General features: G+C 33.4%; 1 protein-coding gene across 2 annotated transcripts in view; it reads left to right on the top strand.

The window, feature by feature from the left end:
• The window catches only part of LOC145267797 (death-associated protein kinase 1-like), a 653,913-nt gene that overhangs the window by 463,766 nt on the left and 170,949 nt on the right, over nucleotides 1-19,198 (top strand). For both annotated transcript variants that reach the window (XM_080123326.1, XM_080123327.1), the window contains one exon: nucleotides 793-906. In XM_080123326.1, coding sequence (XP_079979452.1) covers nucleotides 793-906 — 114 coding nt within the window. The remainder of the gene's footprint in view (nucleotides 1-792; nucleotides 907-19,198) is intronic.

Raw genomic sequence — 19,198 nt, 5'->3', positions numbered from 1 at the left:
TGGATTGAATTGAGTTAACAGTTAATTAGGAAAAATTGATCCACCACAGATTTTTTGGAAATATCGAAATGTCAGTGAAAAACAAATTTTTAGTTTTAGGCATGGATAGAGTAAGGGAAATTGTTGACAATTGTTGTATCTAGACGAGTGTCTATTACAAACTTCTGTTAAAAAGAAGAAATATAGAGGCGAAAAGGAACTCCTCCACTGTTTGAGTTTTAAACGTGACACCAGATGAAATTTTCAAAATCACTTTCTTTTGCATTAGATGATTAAGTGATCCTATTTTTAAAAAAAGGTTTGAGGGAGATAATGTTCTTATAATATAGAATTAATTTAATGTATTATTATATAATAAATGGTTGTTGAGACCAAGAAATCAATGGTTAGTGGTTATTGTAATAATGCAAACTCATATGCAGTGGTTATCGAAAGAATAGTGGAAATCTGGGGAAACTTGTCACTCAGACTCCAGGGAACACCACAGGTTATTGCGAGTGAATGAAAGCTGCTAATGGTGCATGTGATAACTGCTAGTGAGTGAATGATGATAATTGTTAACAGCATTTTATAAAATAGTTGATATTCATGATACATGAATTGCTTTTGGCATTTTGATAAAAATTTAAACGACAAAACATTTTCTATCACTATGATCAATTTCTTACAACTTAAAAGTTTTTTTTTTTTATCGATTTATTAAAGAAAAAAATTATGTTCCTTTTTGAGTTGCCATTTTTTTCTCCCTCCTGAGCTAAACTTTAATGCATATTTCTTTTTCTCTCTTTTCAGCAAGCCATCAAAATCATTCTCCTTTGCAACGGATTATCTAGGAAGTCAAGAGGTCATGATAAAATGGCAAATGGTCAGAAGAACTATCACGTGAACAACAACCATTCCAATAACGTAAGTTTTGATGCTTTTTGCATTATTATTTCGTATTTTAACAATGTAGAATGTGTCCTTTGTCATGGTAGATTTCTTGTATTTGGTTTTCAATTTAATTTATTTTGGGGGTGGAATTGACTGCAATTCAAACTGAACAATTTCATTTTAATTCAAATATATATTTTTCTGAAGAATAATTATTTTTTATAAGTTGGGTTAGATTTTTACATTTGTAATAAAAACAGTGCTCGATATTTTAGTATATTTATAAAGTAGAGCTATTCATGGTACAGACAATGACATTAAAAGGTCCAACTTCATGCTCATGATAGAAAAGTTTCCAAATAGAATCAGTCACATCTATATGATCGCTGTCAAAATGTTAACTAATTTGTACATTCCTTTGCAAAAATACATCTCTTTAAACTTAGTTTTTATTCTTTTCTTATTCAATCATTGTTTCTATTTTACTATAAATCACAGTTCTACTTAACATTTTCTATATTGTGAATATACGCTCAGCATTTTGGATGAAAACAGTTTTTTTTTTGTTTGTTTGTTTTTTTTTTGTTTTTTGTAAATCTGCTTTGGGTTGTGATTCTCGGTTTCCTTGATTATACCAGGCAATGCCGGGACACTGATCCTAGTAATACTATTATATTGCGAAATGTCTTTGTTGGCTCAGCTCTTCATATATGATCCTAGATTGGAGTCTTTTAAAAATGTAAATAAACTTAAAAGATGATTATGAAATAATTGATTCAAATTAATCACATATTTAATCACATTTTCAGATGATTTAAATTAAAAAAAAAAAATTTTCCCCTCAACAATTTTCCCCACTCTTTATCTGTGGCTAAATCCAAACCTAGATTCCATGAGCAAAGCTTCTTTCTTAGAACTGCACGCCAGTGGAACTCTCTGCCGCTTGCCTGTTTCCCACCTGACTACAACTTGGACGTCTTCAAGTCCAACATAAACAAACTCCTGACAAACCGCCCCCTTAAGTAAGGCACTCTATCAAAACCCCCAATACTAATGATTACTACAATACTATCTCATTGATTACTGTACACGCAATAACCCTTATCCCTGAGTGGCCTTCTAAGTGGTGACCTCCATGTAAAAAAGAAAAAAAAAAAGAAAGTTATTTTAAAATTTTGTCTTTAAGGAAATATATTTAGGACATGCAATATGATAGTGGACTTGTGAAAATATTACATTTATTGACTAAATTAGAAATAACCCTTATCCCTGAGTGGCCTTCGGGCCTTGATAAGTGGTGATCTCCATGTATGTGGCAAAGAATAGCGCAGCAACCGATAAGGGAAGATATCTTTCAATGTTGGAGATGGGGTGGATACTCTTGTAGGCCTCCATCTCATTCAAAGCCAACTTCCCTCTTCTGAAAATCCACAAAGAAAAAGGAAGGTAAATAGAAGTATCTAATGTCATGAACTGTTAACAAGATTGACTATACATGGTGAAAGTTGTAGTGTTGCATAGCAATCAACCACAGCAAATAACCAACATATCTTTTGGCAGAAGTGTTGTTGGCACATTGTGGTAGTCATAGTTGTGATGGTTTGTAAAGGTTGTTGGCCTCTCTTTCTCCTTTTTTTTTTTTTTTTTTTTTTTTTTTCTTTTGCAGCAATCATAGTTGTAGACGTATCTTCAAGTGCGTCCAAGGATGGAATACTGTTGCCACATCTGGGTAGGAGCTTATCCTGCCTTGACAGTTCAAAATAGACTTCATAGCCTAGTGGGGAATGCCCTTTTTTCTTCCCTGCAACCTCTTTCCCAAAGAGACGTTTCGAGCCTGTCTCTGCTTTGTTTTCCATGACAGGTGCTCGAGCTCCAATCTATAGTACCCCTGGCCTAACTTTCACAAAAAACACTTGGCTAGCTGAAACCACTATAAATAATTTCCCCCATTCTTTATCTGTGTGTAAACATAAATGTAGATTCCATAAACAAAGCTTCTTTCTTAAAGCTGCACACCTATGGAACTCTGTTCTATTTTCTGCTTTCCAACTGACTACAATATTGTCATCTCTAAGTCTTACATGAACAAGTTCTTGATGAGCCATCCCCTTAAGTAATTCAACTTACCAAATTCCTACTACTAACGATTACTACAATATTTTCCCATTGACTACTGTACACTCATTAACACTTATCCTCGAGTGGCCTCTGAGCCTTGATAAGTGGTGACTCCTTTGTAAAAAAAAAAACAAAATAAAACAGCCGTTTTAGTTGTAGTAGTACTAGTGTTGATTTAGAGTTGTTTTCTCACCCTTAAGTAGCAACAATTGTAATAATTACTATATAAACTTGTGTATATGTTGATGTGCATTTTAAGACCAAAGATTGTCATTTTAGGTATGATCTGTGTATAAGTCGACTGTAGAGTCTAGAAAAGTTAAGTAGTCCATCTCATGGCTCTTTCTTGCACAGATAATTTCCTTTTTTTTTTTTTATTTTGAAAGATATGTGCATTTATGCAAGTGTAGTCGATTTGATTTTCATATATAGAACCAACTCGCTGCACACTTACATACGAATGCAAATGTTGCTAATCAAACATTCTGATCAATGATATGCTGCAGATTCCAGGTGCAGTTAATGTTTTTAGACATAATTTACGTCACGTACCATAATAATGTAAACGCATACATTGCACGAGCCGTAATATACCGTAATAATGTGAACACATGTGCTAAGTGCCATTAAATGGTTTTCTTAAATAGTCGTCATTAAATTCTTAAAACTTGTTGAACTTAGGTGAGAATGACATATCGTAAACACTACATTCCATAACCTACTAAAAACATCCATCATATCATCACCGAATACATCATATCGAACTTAGGCCTATAGCCACATCTAGAGAGTGAACATTGTGAGAGCTATTCCAATTATTATTAAGCCTCCCACTGAAAAACCATGCATGTGCTTACATGCTGCAATGGGGTTCAGAAGCAATGCGATTAATTACTAGGATTATTGGTATGTACCGAATGCACAAAAAAAATGGTGTTTTCTGTGTTATGATCGAGCGCAGAGTCACTCTTTAGCAACATTTCCAAAAACATTACCTATGTATGAGTCGACCCCAAAAACATAACCTTAAAATCGTCCCCAAGAAATTTGACTTATACACATACGGTATTCTTTCACTGTAACAATTATAAACAGCACAGATTATACCACTTTGTGTCATGATTCTTTTTGTTTCATTTTAGTGTAAGTTTTATGCATCATACAGAGTAACATAACCTTCATTGCAGTACACATTAATATTACGCAACGTTCATCCCTTGTGTGAAGGGAGGGGGAGAAACTCTCTAAAGCGTATTCCTGTTCTCGGCTCAACATGCAAAAGGCTTTACTAAACTTTTCTGTGTCCACTAAATTTTTTACCTTAATTTCTAAGCAAATATTTCCTGTTTGTGTAATCAAATTTTGAAGTGGAAATTTATTTTCTATGTTTACTGACGGGTCCCACATACCATCTTACTACATAAGAAGCTTGTTGGAGACAGGATGGTCTGCTGTGTGATAGACGACCCCGTCCCCATGTGTGTTATGGTGTATGTATTTAATGGTAGAGGAATTGAAAAGATGAAAGGTCGCATAATGAAGACGAAAATATACCGTTATATATCAGCGAAAGAAATGCAATTTATTTACATATATATACATGAACAAGCAATAGAAAGAATGAGAGTTCTAAGATCGGTAGCTGTAAAAGGATCACTGGCTAGTCAGGATGCTGTGGTGGTTCATGCTACCCGGAGCGGTGTTTGTTACATCTTGACTGCTTGAAGGTCCAGCGCAAAAGAGGAAGAAATATGGGGAACAGGAAGTGACATAGCTAGGTCGCTCTTCTGAGTTAAAGGGCGACAATCGAGTTAGGCTGGGAGTTTTCAACTCCCACAAGCTTGACCAAGATGTTTGAGTGACAGGTCTTGATATTACAGATGGTGTAAAGACTATCAATACACTTTGATAATAGCAAATAGTTCAAACACTCCCAAATCTCTGTTCATTCATCTATAACGTATACCATTGGAATAGATGTGACCCGCCACCTTCCCGAAAAATAGCAGCTAATGTTTTTCTACAATTGGTATTGTGCTCTCTATAAAAGAAAATCCCATAAAACAAAAATGATAAACTACATATCAACCAAATGGAAAGAATGTGAAAATAGGCAGCATATCTTTTAGTAGAAGTTGTTGATATGCTGTAGTAGCCATAGCGGTGATGGTGTGTAGAGATTAGTTGCCTTTTTCTTTTTTTGTAGCAATTATAGTTGCAGAGTTATCTTTCTTTAGCCAGTCATTGTAGTAGTAGTGCTCTTTCCGAGAGATAAACTACATTCGATTATGCCTATCATCAAACAATGCCAACCAGGACACGGAAGACCGAGGATGGAGAAGATGATATTAGCAAGAGTACGAATCAGTCATAATCACTTAACTCATTCCTATCTGCTGAAAGGGAGAATAACAACATGCATACCTTGTCAGTCATCCTTCACCATTGAACACATACTCATTGCCTGTAAAGGTCGCCAACAAACGAGACAAAATTTCTACCAAATAGACAGTATGAACTTCATACGCACAGTATATTCAGCTTTCTGAAAGTCACAAGACTTTACAAGAAAATTAGAAAAGCATAAAAATCTCTTCATCCACCTCTCAAATATTCTTACAACTATACGCTTACAAAAATACAAACATCCAATACTACTGTGAATAACCTACACATAAGAATCTATGATAAATAACCTTTTATGGCATTAAATGACCTAAGAAGAGAATCGATATGTCATTTAAAAGCAATCAACCAACCAACCAAACCAATCAATAAATGTCCTAAAGGACTGCAAATCAATCGTACTCTAATAAGATAAAAGCAGGAAATAGGTAATTTAAGAAAAAAACAAAAACAAAAAAACTTGCTTCAAAATAATGTAATTAAAAAAAAATCATTCATCTCAAATCATTTTATTTTTTTAATTTTTATACAAAGGAATCACTGTTTATCAAGGCCTGGGGGTCAGTCGAGGATAAGTTACTGAGTATATAGTAGTTAATGGAACAATATCATAGCAATCTTTAGTAGTGGAAATTTGGTAAATTCGATTACTTAAGGGGACGACTCCTCAAGAACTTGCTCACGTTGGACTTGAAGACAATCATATTGTAGTCAGCTGGAAAGCAGAGAAGCGAAAGAGTTCCACAGGCATGCAGTTCTAAGAAAGAAACTTTGTTCATGGAATCTACATTTAAATATAGGCAAAAGTGGGGGAAATTATTGATAATGGTTTCAACTAGATGAGTGGTTTTCATGAAAGTCTGGCGAGGAGGGACCATAGATTGGAGCACTTACCATGAAAATAATGATAAAAAAAAAATTGTGTTCAGAATTTAAAAAATAAAGCAGTGTCGGTACTATACCCGGGTATGTGAATTTCCATTTTTACTCAGATTTTACCACACCATAGCTTGCATGAAGAAAAATACTTGTGAAATTTCATGGGAAAAAATGAACTACGTTTTCATAAGAGAGTAAGTAACTATGATTAATTTTTTGGCATGGTTTTTATTGAGAAAAAAAAAACGGTAACTATTTTTGAGCAAAAATAAATTCAGTTTGAACTAATGCCAAATATGTGTACATTTTTTGTGGATTATAAAAAGAAATGTCATTTAGTTTTTAAAATATTTGTTTACATAAATATTAGATATAATGTTATATATATATATATATAACATTAACATGTTAATATTATATATTCGGGAGGCGTTCACAAAGTAATGAATCCTGGGGTTTTTTTTTGGTTATTTTCTGTCCAAATGGATTGCATTGTTATAGTGACTGAACTTATGCATTGTTGAAATTTGCTTAGTCGGAAACACCAGTCTACCATTCTATAACAAAGGCTCCTGGAACTTTGAGCTTCTTCCAGAAGTTTTGTTTTGTCCAAGCGTGAAATTAAGCACCAAATTCATTTCTTCAAAGGAAATTTAGTTCCTGTTCAATTTTGTTCCGACAAGATGTGTCGGTATCGTCTGGATGAGAATCCAATCTTTAAAGATTCCCCCACTCATCCTAACTGCAGAAGGGCATTTAAATCGAACTCATAACTTTTGTGGTTTATTTCCTCAAGTGGGATCTTTGAATTAATTTTCCCAGTTTTGGAACCTTGTATGAACTTTATTGAATTCTCCCACTTTGATGTGATCAGTTAAATTGCAAATCTACCTGGACTTGAGGTCTTGACATGCCTCAATCAGGAAGGATTTTCCACAAAGCTCGGAAAATGCTTAAAATGCGGTTTTCTGCGATACAGAATTGAATCAAGAAATCTATTCAAGGTAAATATTTCTGCTTTTGTGAATTTCATGTCTTCACTCGGTATCAGAAGAAATTTCTGCATGACCTGAAAGTTTCATCTCCTGGTTGTAGATATTGAGGGTGTGAGATTCTAAGAAAAAAAATGGGAGGCTTTACTTTTGGAATGACCTTTGAATGACAAAGCATGCTCTGGACGTCCATGTGTGAGTATCGTTCATTGCTGGCAAAAGTGCATCAAAAATGGTGGTGACTATGTACAAAAATAAATTCTGAAACACAAAAGGTTGCTCGTTTTAATGGTACCACTTCCGTCTTTGCAGCTCTTCAAATTTTTTTGAAGTTACAAAAAAATAGGAGGTTTTATTTTTGGAACAACCATCACATAATAACAAAAAAAAAAAACATTGCAATGTTTCTTAATTATGTTTGTCTATATAAATTTATAAACCACTTATTCAGTTAAAAAAAATTAGTTTTACACGAGATTGAAACTTGAGTATTAACATTGTAAAAATTATTGCTTTAGTGACGTATACTTTATAACATAGTCATTACATTTTAACATGGATCCAACCTTGTGTACAAAAGTCTTGCAAAGAAACAAAGGAAGGAAATTTGACACAAGTTTTTTGGGGTTTTTTATCAGTTGAAAGAAAAGGCATTTAATATCGGTCGTTTCATCACCAAACCACCGACAACTAATTTTCTAAGCTAGCAACAATATGGATGAATCTCTGCTTTTCCTCTTGAGGTCAGTTAAGTTTCCCAGTGTACAGCTACAATTCAGCTGCTATGTCTGCAGCTCTGCACATGGTCGTCCAACAATTTTAAGTTTGGAACACTAACAAGTCCTACATCTTGTCTAAAAGTTCCTTTCACACCGACACCTGCTGAAAAGTCCTGCCATGTTGCCATGTGGTTAAGTCTTTTGCACCGGCACATGGTTAAAACAACTTTTTTTTTCCCTCTATTTTTCTCCTTCCTTTTCCTCTGCTGTGACGTCAGCTCATATGGCTTGGTCATTTGCATATGTGTCATGCTGCTGCTGATGGTTTTGTTACAACTTTTGTTCACAAAAAAAAAGGGGCAATCGCGTTTCTATTTGCGTGCAGGAAAACAAATTCCAAAAACATCAGTCTTTAATAGTATAGAAGATATGTGTAACTGTAACTATTTAGAGTTCCACCTGACTAATACCGAGGAAATCCTGTTCGTAGGAAAAAAGAGAAAAATTAATACGTTTTAGTGGGATTAGGTAGCTGTCGTAGCATTTATGACACTTCAGAAATAAAACGGGGGAAGGTGGCATGTCGTGCATTAATACCTGCCATCCTCACAATATAAATGTGACCTTTGAATCTGTACGTTCAACAGCTGCCCTATGTCATCCTTTATGGGCCGTTCCTATTTACTTGCCTCCCCACAAGGGCAGACTTAGAAACAAGGTCGGTTTTTAATATATGGAAAATCAAGCTCCCTAAAAAAGGGGCACTCTAGATAAGAACAAAAAAAAATTGTCTCTGTTATGAAGGATCTCTCCTCCACTGACCAAGAAGAAAAAAGGTGCTGTGTAGTATCAGAACAGATACTACACCGTGACCTTGGCCAGAACTGAATTGGATCAGTTTATTCTGTTGGTCGAAATACCAGTGTTAGATTATTAATTATTAGGACCCGTAGTCTCTCCCTCTTGGACAGGGAGCAGAAAAGTCTCTAAATTAATAGGTCCTGCACTGTCTACTAAGATCCGGCCTCTGTCTCATCACCACAGTGTTCTATTCTTATCCTGTATCTTGTTTTATAAGTTCTACGGAATATGCTCCAATGAACTTAATGCACTTGTATTCCCTTCAACATGAATATAGTATTAGATAATTGTTCAGGTAATCATTACTATTACCGACATAAATTATTTTAAAGGAAATATCATTCAGAAATTAGTTAAAACAATTTCGCTTTATTTACTGATTTGTGATCTATTTTTGCTAAAAAAAATTGATCTATTTGCATTAAAAAAAAATTGGTGCATTTTTAACAAGAGCCAAAAAAAAAATAAAAATTGGTTAAAAAATACAACAAAACTAAATGTTACCAAAGGAAAAATAAGTTACTCTTCTAACTTACGTGGATAAGTCTTTATTTTAACATATTTTAAAAAGCCTCCCCCCCCCCCCAAAAAAAAAACCACGTGGCCACTCTCCTCAATTATGAATGAAAACACAAAATACAAAATTCTCCATAAATAAAATGAATTGACATTGCCCTAATTTTGGCTGTGACGACCCTCTTTAGTCCAGGAATAGTTTAGCAATTGTTTTGATAGACATTATCTTTGAGATAACTTTACAGATAAAAAAAATCTAAAGTCAATTAGTGTGAAATACATTTACGATCAAGACTTCTATTCATGAGACCATCACCAAACAAGTCTAAAATAGCTGTATTGTATGGAACTACATTGGCAACATTAGCATCAGTATACATTGCATTAAATCAACCATAATAAGTTTTCACCGTCTCAATATACATACACTTTGATGCCCCTTTACCAAAATTAAAATCAAGACACAATGAATCAACTTCATTCTCAAATCTGACATATTTGAATTTTCAAATAGAAGATTGTGCCTATGTTTTGTCCTCTAAAACTTCAGTAAAAAAAAAAAAAAACCTAAAATTTAAGAAATATTTATTAATTGGTATTTTTAATAGTTATTATTAAAAATTCTGAAATTTCATGAAGGGAATCAATCTTATTACCTCCTTTGCATAAAACTAAATTAAACTAAATATTGCACACATTTGGATCCCTTAAGCTTAGCAGCTGTTTCAAAAGTCATAATGATTGATTAATTAGTTTAAGAGTCATATAAACGTGTAAACATATATATATGTGTATAATATACGTGTGTGTAAAGATTGCGTAACATTAAGTGAAATAATTAAGTATACAACCTTAGGAGCAACTATTTAAAATATGTAAAAAGTGAAAATTATTTGTGATAACTTAATGTAAAGTAGCAAAAAACGCCCATTGAGATAAAACTAATTTTGATGAATATGATTTTGAAAGCGAAAGTTTATCAGGGAAGTGTTTTCACTCTGACTTCAGTGGAACCATTAAAGATAAGTTTCATAGAATTAAAATGAAAATGTTATCTCTGTCAAAAAAAAATTCACTTGACATTTTCTCTACATTCTGTTTCATCAAGTTCAGATAAACCAAATCTCGACATGAAATACGAAATATGTTCCTTTTTTTTTTTTTTTTTTTTTTTTTTGTTCACCTACATCCGGCATATGCAAATCAACTTGATTTGAGTAAAAAAATTGTTGCTTTGTTGTCCCGGATGTTAAAATAAAAACTCCACGAGATCGTCCCTGTTTATGCCGGTATGGATCAGTGTTCAAATCCCTTCTTGCAACTTATGATTTCAACTTTTCCGTAATCTTCAAATTGCACGCCAAGCAAAGACTGTCTCTTTAATGGTAGGTGCGAGGCAAATTGGGGACTATTTTCACTGCTCCATCCTGGTTCATGAGCATCACGTCTGGCACAGATTTAAATAGTTTCTTTTGTTTGTAAAATATATTTGAACTTGTCTCCCACTCACACGAGACAATGAATAAGTATGAAAAATTTATAGTAAAGCAAGAATTGTGCAGTCCTCAACCCTGACACTATATCATATCACTTAAGATTTTTTTTTTCTTTATTAAGCCACAGTCATAAAACCATTAGCAATAATCAGAGGCTATTAAGCCGGTTAGGGAATGCATTAAACTTAGGAACATCACGATAGTTAGATAATACAGAACTCTGAAAAGGTGACAGTGATACATGTTCATTCACACAATTCTAAGGCAACAGGTTCAGGACTGTCGAGTACAATGTGAACAGAGATCACTGGCACATCTCTGAGCAAACACTAGTATGATTATGCCATGGGTATTATATGAATATCGTCACAGGTTTGGTCTGTTTAATTGCAGCACAGGACGATATTTAAACATTGTGGTGGGGCAAGAACCATGAAGTAATCTGTAGGTAACAGAAGAAACTGTTGCATTCCGGCGAGTAGCCAGCAGATCTAATCCAAGCAGATCATATTCTCCAGAGGGAACAGGATCGTGGCAGGGAATATGTAGTATATATCTGATGGCACAACGCTGTATATACTCAAGAGAATAAGAGAACACCTTGCTAACTCTGGCAAACAAGAAGGACCTGTATTCCAAGTAGGGACAAATCATTGCTTTGTAAAGCCTAGTCAGCAAATGCCATTCATGAGGAATTTGGTAACTGACAAAGATTTGAAATGACTGAAAACAAAGACGGGATAGACAGAGGGAATCAACCTGCAAACTTTTATCATGAAACGCGAGTGCTCTTCCACTAAGCCAGTTCTTGACCTAGAATCTTTTTTATAATCAAATGAAAATCGATCATTTCTTTCCTTTCGTTTTAAATTAGCTAAGCACATTCTTAGATGTACATATTATTGAAACCATCAGATAAGTATACAAAAATTATTATATTCCTTTTTGTTTTAACATTTACTGAATAGATTAATCTTAATAAACCTAGTTATATTTTGTTAACCCATTAGGTTCCATGGTCCCTTTTTTTTCTAAGAACAAAGATAGTTAACCATATTTCAATAAAATCTATATTTTTCAAAAGTATAATTCGTCATAAATATTGAAGTGCCTTTTAATATATTACACCTACAGTCTGATATATATTGGTGGAAGGATGGGTGCAGTCAGTTTCATCTATTTACGCCTCCTTTCTCCAAAACCCAATCATGTTCTGCAAAAACAGAAACAATAATTTGCCGCTACAAAACAACCAAACCAATCACATGAATAAATATTTGTAGATATAAAGAACTTAAAGTATAAAAACTTTTATCAAAATGACCGGATTTTGCATTAAATAACCTTAAAGAGGTTAATATAACATAAAACAAAAAACTAAACCAGACATGTATAATCCTTTATTCTATAATAAATTTTATAAACCATGCTAATATCTTCAACAAAGTATGATAAATGAAACAAAAGTTATAAAACCTCATATACCATAATAACAAAAAAAAACCATATACCATAATAACAAAAAAAAAAAGTTATAAAACCCCATATACCCTAATAACAAAAAATAAAGTTATGAAAACCCATATACCATAAATAACAAAAAAATGTTATAAAAAGTTATAAAACCCCATAACAAAAAAAATGTTATAAAAAGTTATAAAACTCCATATACCATAATAACAAAAAAGAAACAACTGTTTTTAGCATTAAATGACCCACAGAGGTTGAAATGTCCTTAAACAAAACAAACTCACTCATCTATTCAATCAAACACATTTTTTTTTGTAATTAGTCCTTGAATTTAGTGCACGTAAAGAATGTTTTATCTTATCAAATCAAATAAATCTTTTAAAGTAATTTGGCTCACATATAATATATTGTATTTATAAAAAAAATTGATCTTTTTTCTTCCTTTTTTTCCCTTTGCAAAACTCATATTCTGTAAAACAAAAACAATTTTTCTCTACAAAACAACTAAACCAAACATGAATAAATATTTGAAGGTATAAAGAACTTGAAGCATAAATACTTAAAAAAAAAAAAAAAAAAATGACCAGATTCATCATTAAATTAAGCTGAAAAGGGTCGGTATGCCATAAAGCAAAACAAACCAATTCTTTCATCAGTGGCAAGCAGACAATCTCATATTGTAAAATATGTGTACGACATGATAACATCCATACAAACAAAGGTACATTTATTTATTATACTAGAAATTACTTTACATATGACTAGCCTGGGTGCTCGGCGTTGCACGGGTGTTTGAAGGTGTGTGTTGAGCAAAAACGAAAAGTGATAGTAGGCAGGCAGGCTCGAACCCGTACCGCGAAGGAGGAAAAGAATGTGATAAAAAAGTGACGTCTTTGCCGTTGCGTCCATCACCAAACCAGAAGTGGTGAAGGTTTAAATTAAGGCTAGTTAATCTAAAAGAGGGGATGACTTTCAAAAATATAAGTGAAAAAAGCGACCCCTCCTAGTGAAGGGTGGAGGAATTAATGTTTTGGCCAATTTTTTAATATTTGTTGTCCAAAGGGTTGAGCTTCAAAACGATACTGATCTTGTGAAAATCCGTCGTCTCTCTCAAAAGTTTTAGGCAAACATATATACATACATACATATATACATTTAAACAGACAGGTGAGATTTATATGATAGATTATTCAAATGGAAGGGTGTTTTTTTTTTTTGTTTGTTTTTTTTTTTTGCCCCTAGTTGTATTTACCAAGATATGCATTATGCATAACTACATCTAAATACTATAAAAAAAGGCTTAGATATTTTTGGGGTTTGCCCGATTATATGCAAATAAAAACCTGATTTTATATTTTAGAATTTGTGAAACCTTGGATGTTATTCTCACATGTTTTCGGTTACTATAACCACCAACCTTCAAGTGCGTTTGTTGAGCTCTGGAATCCTATCGAACTCAGAAATTTGTACAAAATTTTGAATGAAACTGTGCTTTAAGTGCTAAGTTGTAATCTAATTGATAAAACTCACTGTCTGTCTATCTCCATATTTTCAAAGTCTATCTCTTCTGAAACTAAAAGTCGCAGAGTGGCACTAGGGACCTCAAATGATTGGATTCTTTACAGACCGTTCTTTTATGGGTCTTTAGCCAGTTAAAATAGTTTTAAAGGGGTCAAAAGGGGGTCAAAATTGAAAAAAATCATTCTTAGTTTATTTTTAATCAGTTCAAATGCGTGTTACGTTGGTACAGTGGTAACATCACCAGCTTTGAATGTTACATTTGTTTTCAGTTTCAATTCTTACGGATGGCACCCAGATACTTTTTTTTTTTCTTTTGAAATCACGACTCTCCAATAATATATACGAAATCTGGACAAATTAAAATATAATATTTAAACATATTTTACGACCGGGCAAATCCGGGTGACCCCTGCTAGTCAGTTTTAAGTGACAGTCTTCTGGAGGTTGCAAGTTCGGTTATTAATTCAAGCGATACCAAGAATGCACTTATAAACTGACTTTTGCTCAGTCATGGCTGATGGAATAAGAGTAAACTACCCAAATAAATTAAATAAAATGTTCCATTCGAAATTCGGTACAGATTCCAGAGTTCAACAAAATGTATCTGAAGAAAATTGGAGTTTCCAGCAACCAAAATATTGTGAGAATATCATGCAAGATAAAAACAATAATTCAATTCGTCCAAAAACCTGATTTGTTGACAAAAAAAAAAAAAAAAGGAATAAGAAGAGTACACATTACTAAGGTAGTAGTTTTGACAATGTCAGTACTCAAGTTTGTATGTCATTTTGGGTTTGTTTTTACTGTCCACAGTCCTTCGAAAAAGTGGTAAAAAATTAAATGTATAATGTTACCAAAGGCAAGATAAGTTACACTTCTACTTAACTGGGTAGATTTTTAGTGTTTTTACTTAATGTTAAATGTTTATTCGGCTTGAAAAAAATAAGCGTTTTCAAAGGGTACGCGACCACAAGAAAAAGTAGCCACAATGTATTTGTTATGCAGCCATTTTTTCTTGTTTTTGAGCCGATTAAACATTTTACATGTTAGTAAAAACACTAATAACTTACCCAGTTGGGTAGAAGAGTAACTTATCTTGCCTTTGGTAACATTTATTTGTTATATATTTGATTTGATTTTTTTATTTTTATTTTATTTATTTATTTTTTTTTTCGAAGGACAGTAAAACATACCCGTCATTTTAGGATTTTTTTTTTTTTTTTTTATAAATTTAAAGAAATTATAACATAAAAACATTTTATAAATATATATTAATAAAATAAACTTTTTGATAATCTGCAAAAATAAGTCCTTTCCTTTTAATAGTGACAACCAGATGATTTCATATTGTAAAATGAATGTACAAGGTAATAACATTTGTACAAACAAGTGTTAATTTGTTGTACAAATTATTTTAAAATATTTTATATTGAAATTGGAGGGTGTATTTTTTTTTCTCACATAGTTGTATTTACAAAGATATAGATAAAGATAAAATTACATCTATATACTTTTGAAAGGTTATGGTGGTTTTGAAGTTTACTTGTCTGTAAGCAAAAACAAAAAAAAAAACTGATTTTATATTTCACAATTTTTTAGATGAGGATTGACAATTCGTATTATTTTTATTTTATTACATTTTCACCCCAAACAAAGCACAGTACCACTTTGATGTAGGAGGACTTCGATGTATCAGGGACATAAGTTGTATGGATACTATAAAGGGAGTTGAGCAGCAACATGTTTGTTCACATTATACTTTAATTTCTGCATGTCAGTGCAGTTGGGAAAGCTGTAATCCGTAAAGGAATTTCAAAGTCTAGCAGTTCTGGGGAAGAAACTATTAGAGTAGAAGGCTTTCTTACATGTAGGCATCTCTAGGGGTGAGACTTTGCTGCTTGTCGGTTTTGTCGGAAGGGGGAGGGGATACGTCGTGGAGGGGTACAAGGGTTTGTAGTTCGTATCGAGTATCCACCATTAAAATACTTGTCAAACAGGCAGTTTGAATTATTCAAACTACTGTTCTCATCTTGAATTTTATCCTTACATTATTTCAGCCGATATAATCTCCAACCTTCTTCTTGTGCATTTTGTTGAACTCTGAAACCTTTTTATCGAATCTGTGGAATCCATACAGAATTTCAAACTAAATGTAGTATACTGGATATAAGTGGCCAGTAATATTCAATTTTAAGTGACAGTTCTGTTTAAAATTTGTTATAGATTCTCGATTTTGATAAGATGTACCTGAATAAAGTTGAAGGTTACATCGACTGAAGCATTGTGAGAATAAGATCGAAGATTAAAACAGTGATCTGAATAATCCAGAAATCTGATTGGTTTACAAAAAGAAAGAATGGGTAGATTACACATTATCAAGGCAGTAGTTTTTACAATGTTAGCACTTGAGTTTCTATCTCGTGTAAAGGTATTCTTTTTTTAATTAGATACATTTTTTTTTATAAATTTAAACAAATTAACATAGCATAATAATATAAGAAAAAACATTGCATGATTATATATATTTTTTTAAAGTAATAAACTCTGTTTAGATAATCTGCAAAAAAAAGGGCGTTCCGAAAGTAATACCTCCTATTTATTTATTTATTCTGCTCGAATGGATCAGAGGAGTTTGTAAATTACATTGTTCTGATGACTGAACTTATGCATTCATGTTCTAAAAGTTTCATCTCTCTGTTGCAAACATTGACAGTGTGAGACTCTAAGAAAGCAACCTCTGTCATGGACGTGCGTCAGAAGCAGAGATGCGTCATTGAATTCCTGGCAAAAGTGCATTCAAGAATAGTGGTGACTATGTAGAAAAATAAAGTCTGAAGCGCAAACGGTTACTTGTTTTAATTGTAATACTTTCGTCTTTTTAGCTCTTTAACTTTTTTAGTTGAAAAAGAAAATAAGAGGCTTTACTTTTGGAATGACCTTCGTGGTTTGTGTTCAAAGCCTATTTGCTTAAAAACATAATTCTAATGTTCCTTTTTTTTTTTTTTTTTTTTTTTTTTTTGCCAATAAATACATTAGTCGTAATTACTTACTCTCTCATGTAAGTGCCAAGGTGTGTATTTTTTCCACAAAACTTCATAAATATTTTTCTTCATCCAAGCTGTAAAGTGATAGAAGCTACATAAAGACCGAAATTGACATACCCAGACACTGTAACAACACTGCTCACAAAGCAGGTATAAACGAGTTTTAAAAAAATATATTTTCTGCCAATCTATCTTTACTTATAAATTAAATTGGATTAAAAGGATTTGAATAATTATTTCACGAAAATAGTTTTACGTTAGCTTCCAATGTTTCACTGAATAAAGTTAACGAACTGCTGACTCATACACTCTGTTCATTCAAAGATCAGTTCAATGTTTGATATAATAATGTGAGCGTCTTTGAAATTGGATTGTAATTCTTTGTGACTTGATGCCATTGAAGACTTTAGAGAATAAATGAACTTCTTTTCACTGGGTTATCCATTTCCTGTGAGTTTAGTGACTTTGTGCTTCCACTGTTTCACTTTTTTGAAATGGTTCCAGATAGACTTCTGACCTGAGAACAGTTTTAGATTTTTTTTTTTTTTTTTTTTTTTAAGTAGCGGGAGATCCAATTGTTAGTTTCTGACTGTGAATTTTACTAAAATCACTTTATGTATAACTTGTAATTGTCATTCACACGTACATAAATTTGACACTTTTAGGACACTTCTGACAAGATTTTTGGAATTGAAAGCTATAATGTCTGATCCCGGCTGGTAGGGGTTTGGAAGTCCCGGGCTTGTAAAGTTTTTAAAGTTCCGGGCTGATAAGGTTCTGAAAGTTCCGGGCTGATAAGGTTCTGAAAGTTCCGGGCTGATAAGATTCTGAAAGTTCCGGGCTGATAAGGTTCTGAAAGTTCCGGGCTGATAAGGTTGTAAAGTTTTGAAAGTTCCGGGCTGATAAGGTAGGGTTTCCGAAAGTCCGGGGTTTGGTAGGGTTTCCGAAAGTCCGGGGTTTGGTAGGGTTTCCGAAAGTCCTGTGCTCGTAAGGTTTCAGAAAGTCCCGAGCTCGTAGGGTTCTGAAAGTTTCAGCTCTTTGGATCCCCCCAAGTCCTTACTCCATTAATTCTTAGAAGTAAGACATCTTCGAATCCAACTGTTAGCATTCTTGTTACTTTAAATCAAACTCTTTCTGATGCCCTCAACTCTAAGACCAGATTGGTTTAAGTGTGTGTGCTTAGGATAGGTTAAAAAGACGCCGCCTCTCCCCCTCCCTCAGTTTCCTAGACATTCCCCATCTCTTAAAAAGAGGCGATACTCTGACACTACTATTTCGCTGCATTGATGATGGCTTCAAACCTGATTCAATTGATTTCTTACTCTTATGACTATAAGCTCTCTCAGGTGAAAGTAAGGTTGAGATTTTATCAATGTCAATGACTTTATTCAGCTTCTCACAGAAGAACGATATGACAGTTTTATTATTGAGGAAGGAGGTGACTGTAGTTTAGTGGTTAATGACCTGAACTAACAACCTGGATGTCCCAAGTTCTAATCTAGTTCGTTTCACAAAACTAACTTTCACTAAGGATGTTGGCAACCTTCATGTGGTCCCTCCTATAAGTACCCGATGTCTTTCTATAAAGAATTCTGACTAGAAAAATTTTGGGAAAACTATTGGCAACAAATGAATTTTCAGATTCCTGTGGTATGATACTGATTATTGAGGGAAAATCTATTGAAGGTAGAAATTCAGAAATACTGGACAATGATCCAAATGTAGTATGTGTCCTCTCCTCTATTGCAAGAGAAGTGCCTAGACTTATATAACTGTGTAGGGTATTACTGTGGTGATGCAACAAAGAAGAGTAGAAAGACATCGCTCCAAACAAGGCATGAAGCCACTTGATGTAAGGAGCCAACAAGAACGGAAGATGATTATTGCAAAGACAGGAGAGTCCTAATTAGTCTTAACTTAGAAAAGACCAAGGCTATAGGCAGGAGGATAAAGGTCAGCAGGAAGAGATTCCACAAGCTTGCAGATATAGGAAAGAAACTACTGGAATAGAAAGCTGTATTACAAACGAATTATCAAATCAGCAAAAGCCATTGAGAATAATGGTAAATAATATTGTTAGATGGATGCGGAACTATGAAGGTGTCAAAAATGATGGATGGAAAGGGCAGCATTGGATTACTTAAGAGGACAGTCTTACAAGTACTTATTGATATTCTACTTGAAATTGACTGCTGTAGTTTGTAGAGATGCAGTCTCATGGCAATTTGTTCCATAGATGGGAAGCTCTTGAAACGAACTTTTTTGATTTTGGTTACACAGAATTTTTTTTTTTTTTTTTTTTT

This window comes from Euprymna scolopes, chromosome 4 (genome assembly GCF_053919585.1).
Source record: "Euprymna scolopes isolate OS-2025 chromosome 4, ASM5391958v1, whole genome shotgun sequence".
Lineage (NCBI taxonomy): Eukaryota > Metazoa > Mollusca > Cephalopoda > Sepiida > Sepiolidae > Euprymna > Euprymna scolopes.
Note: the sequence above shows the minus strand (reverse complement) of the source record. Positions and strands in the feature narration are given on the sequence as shown.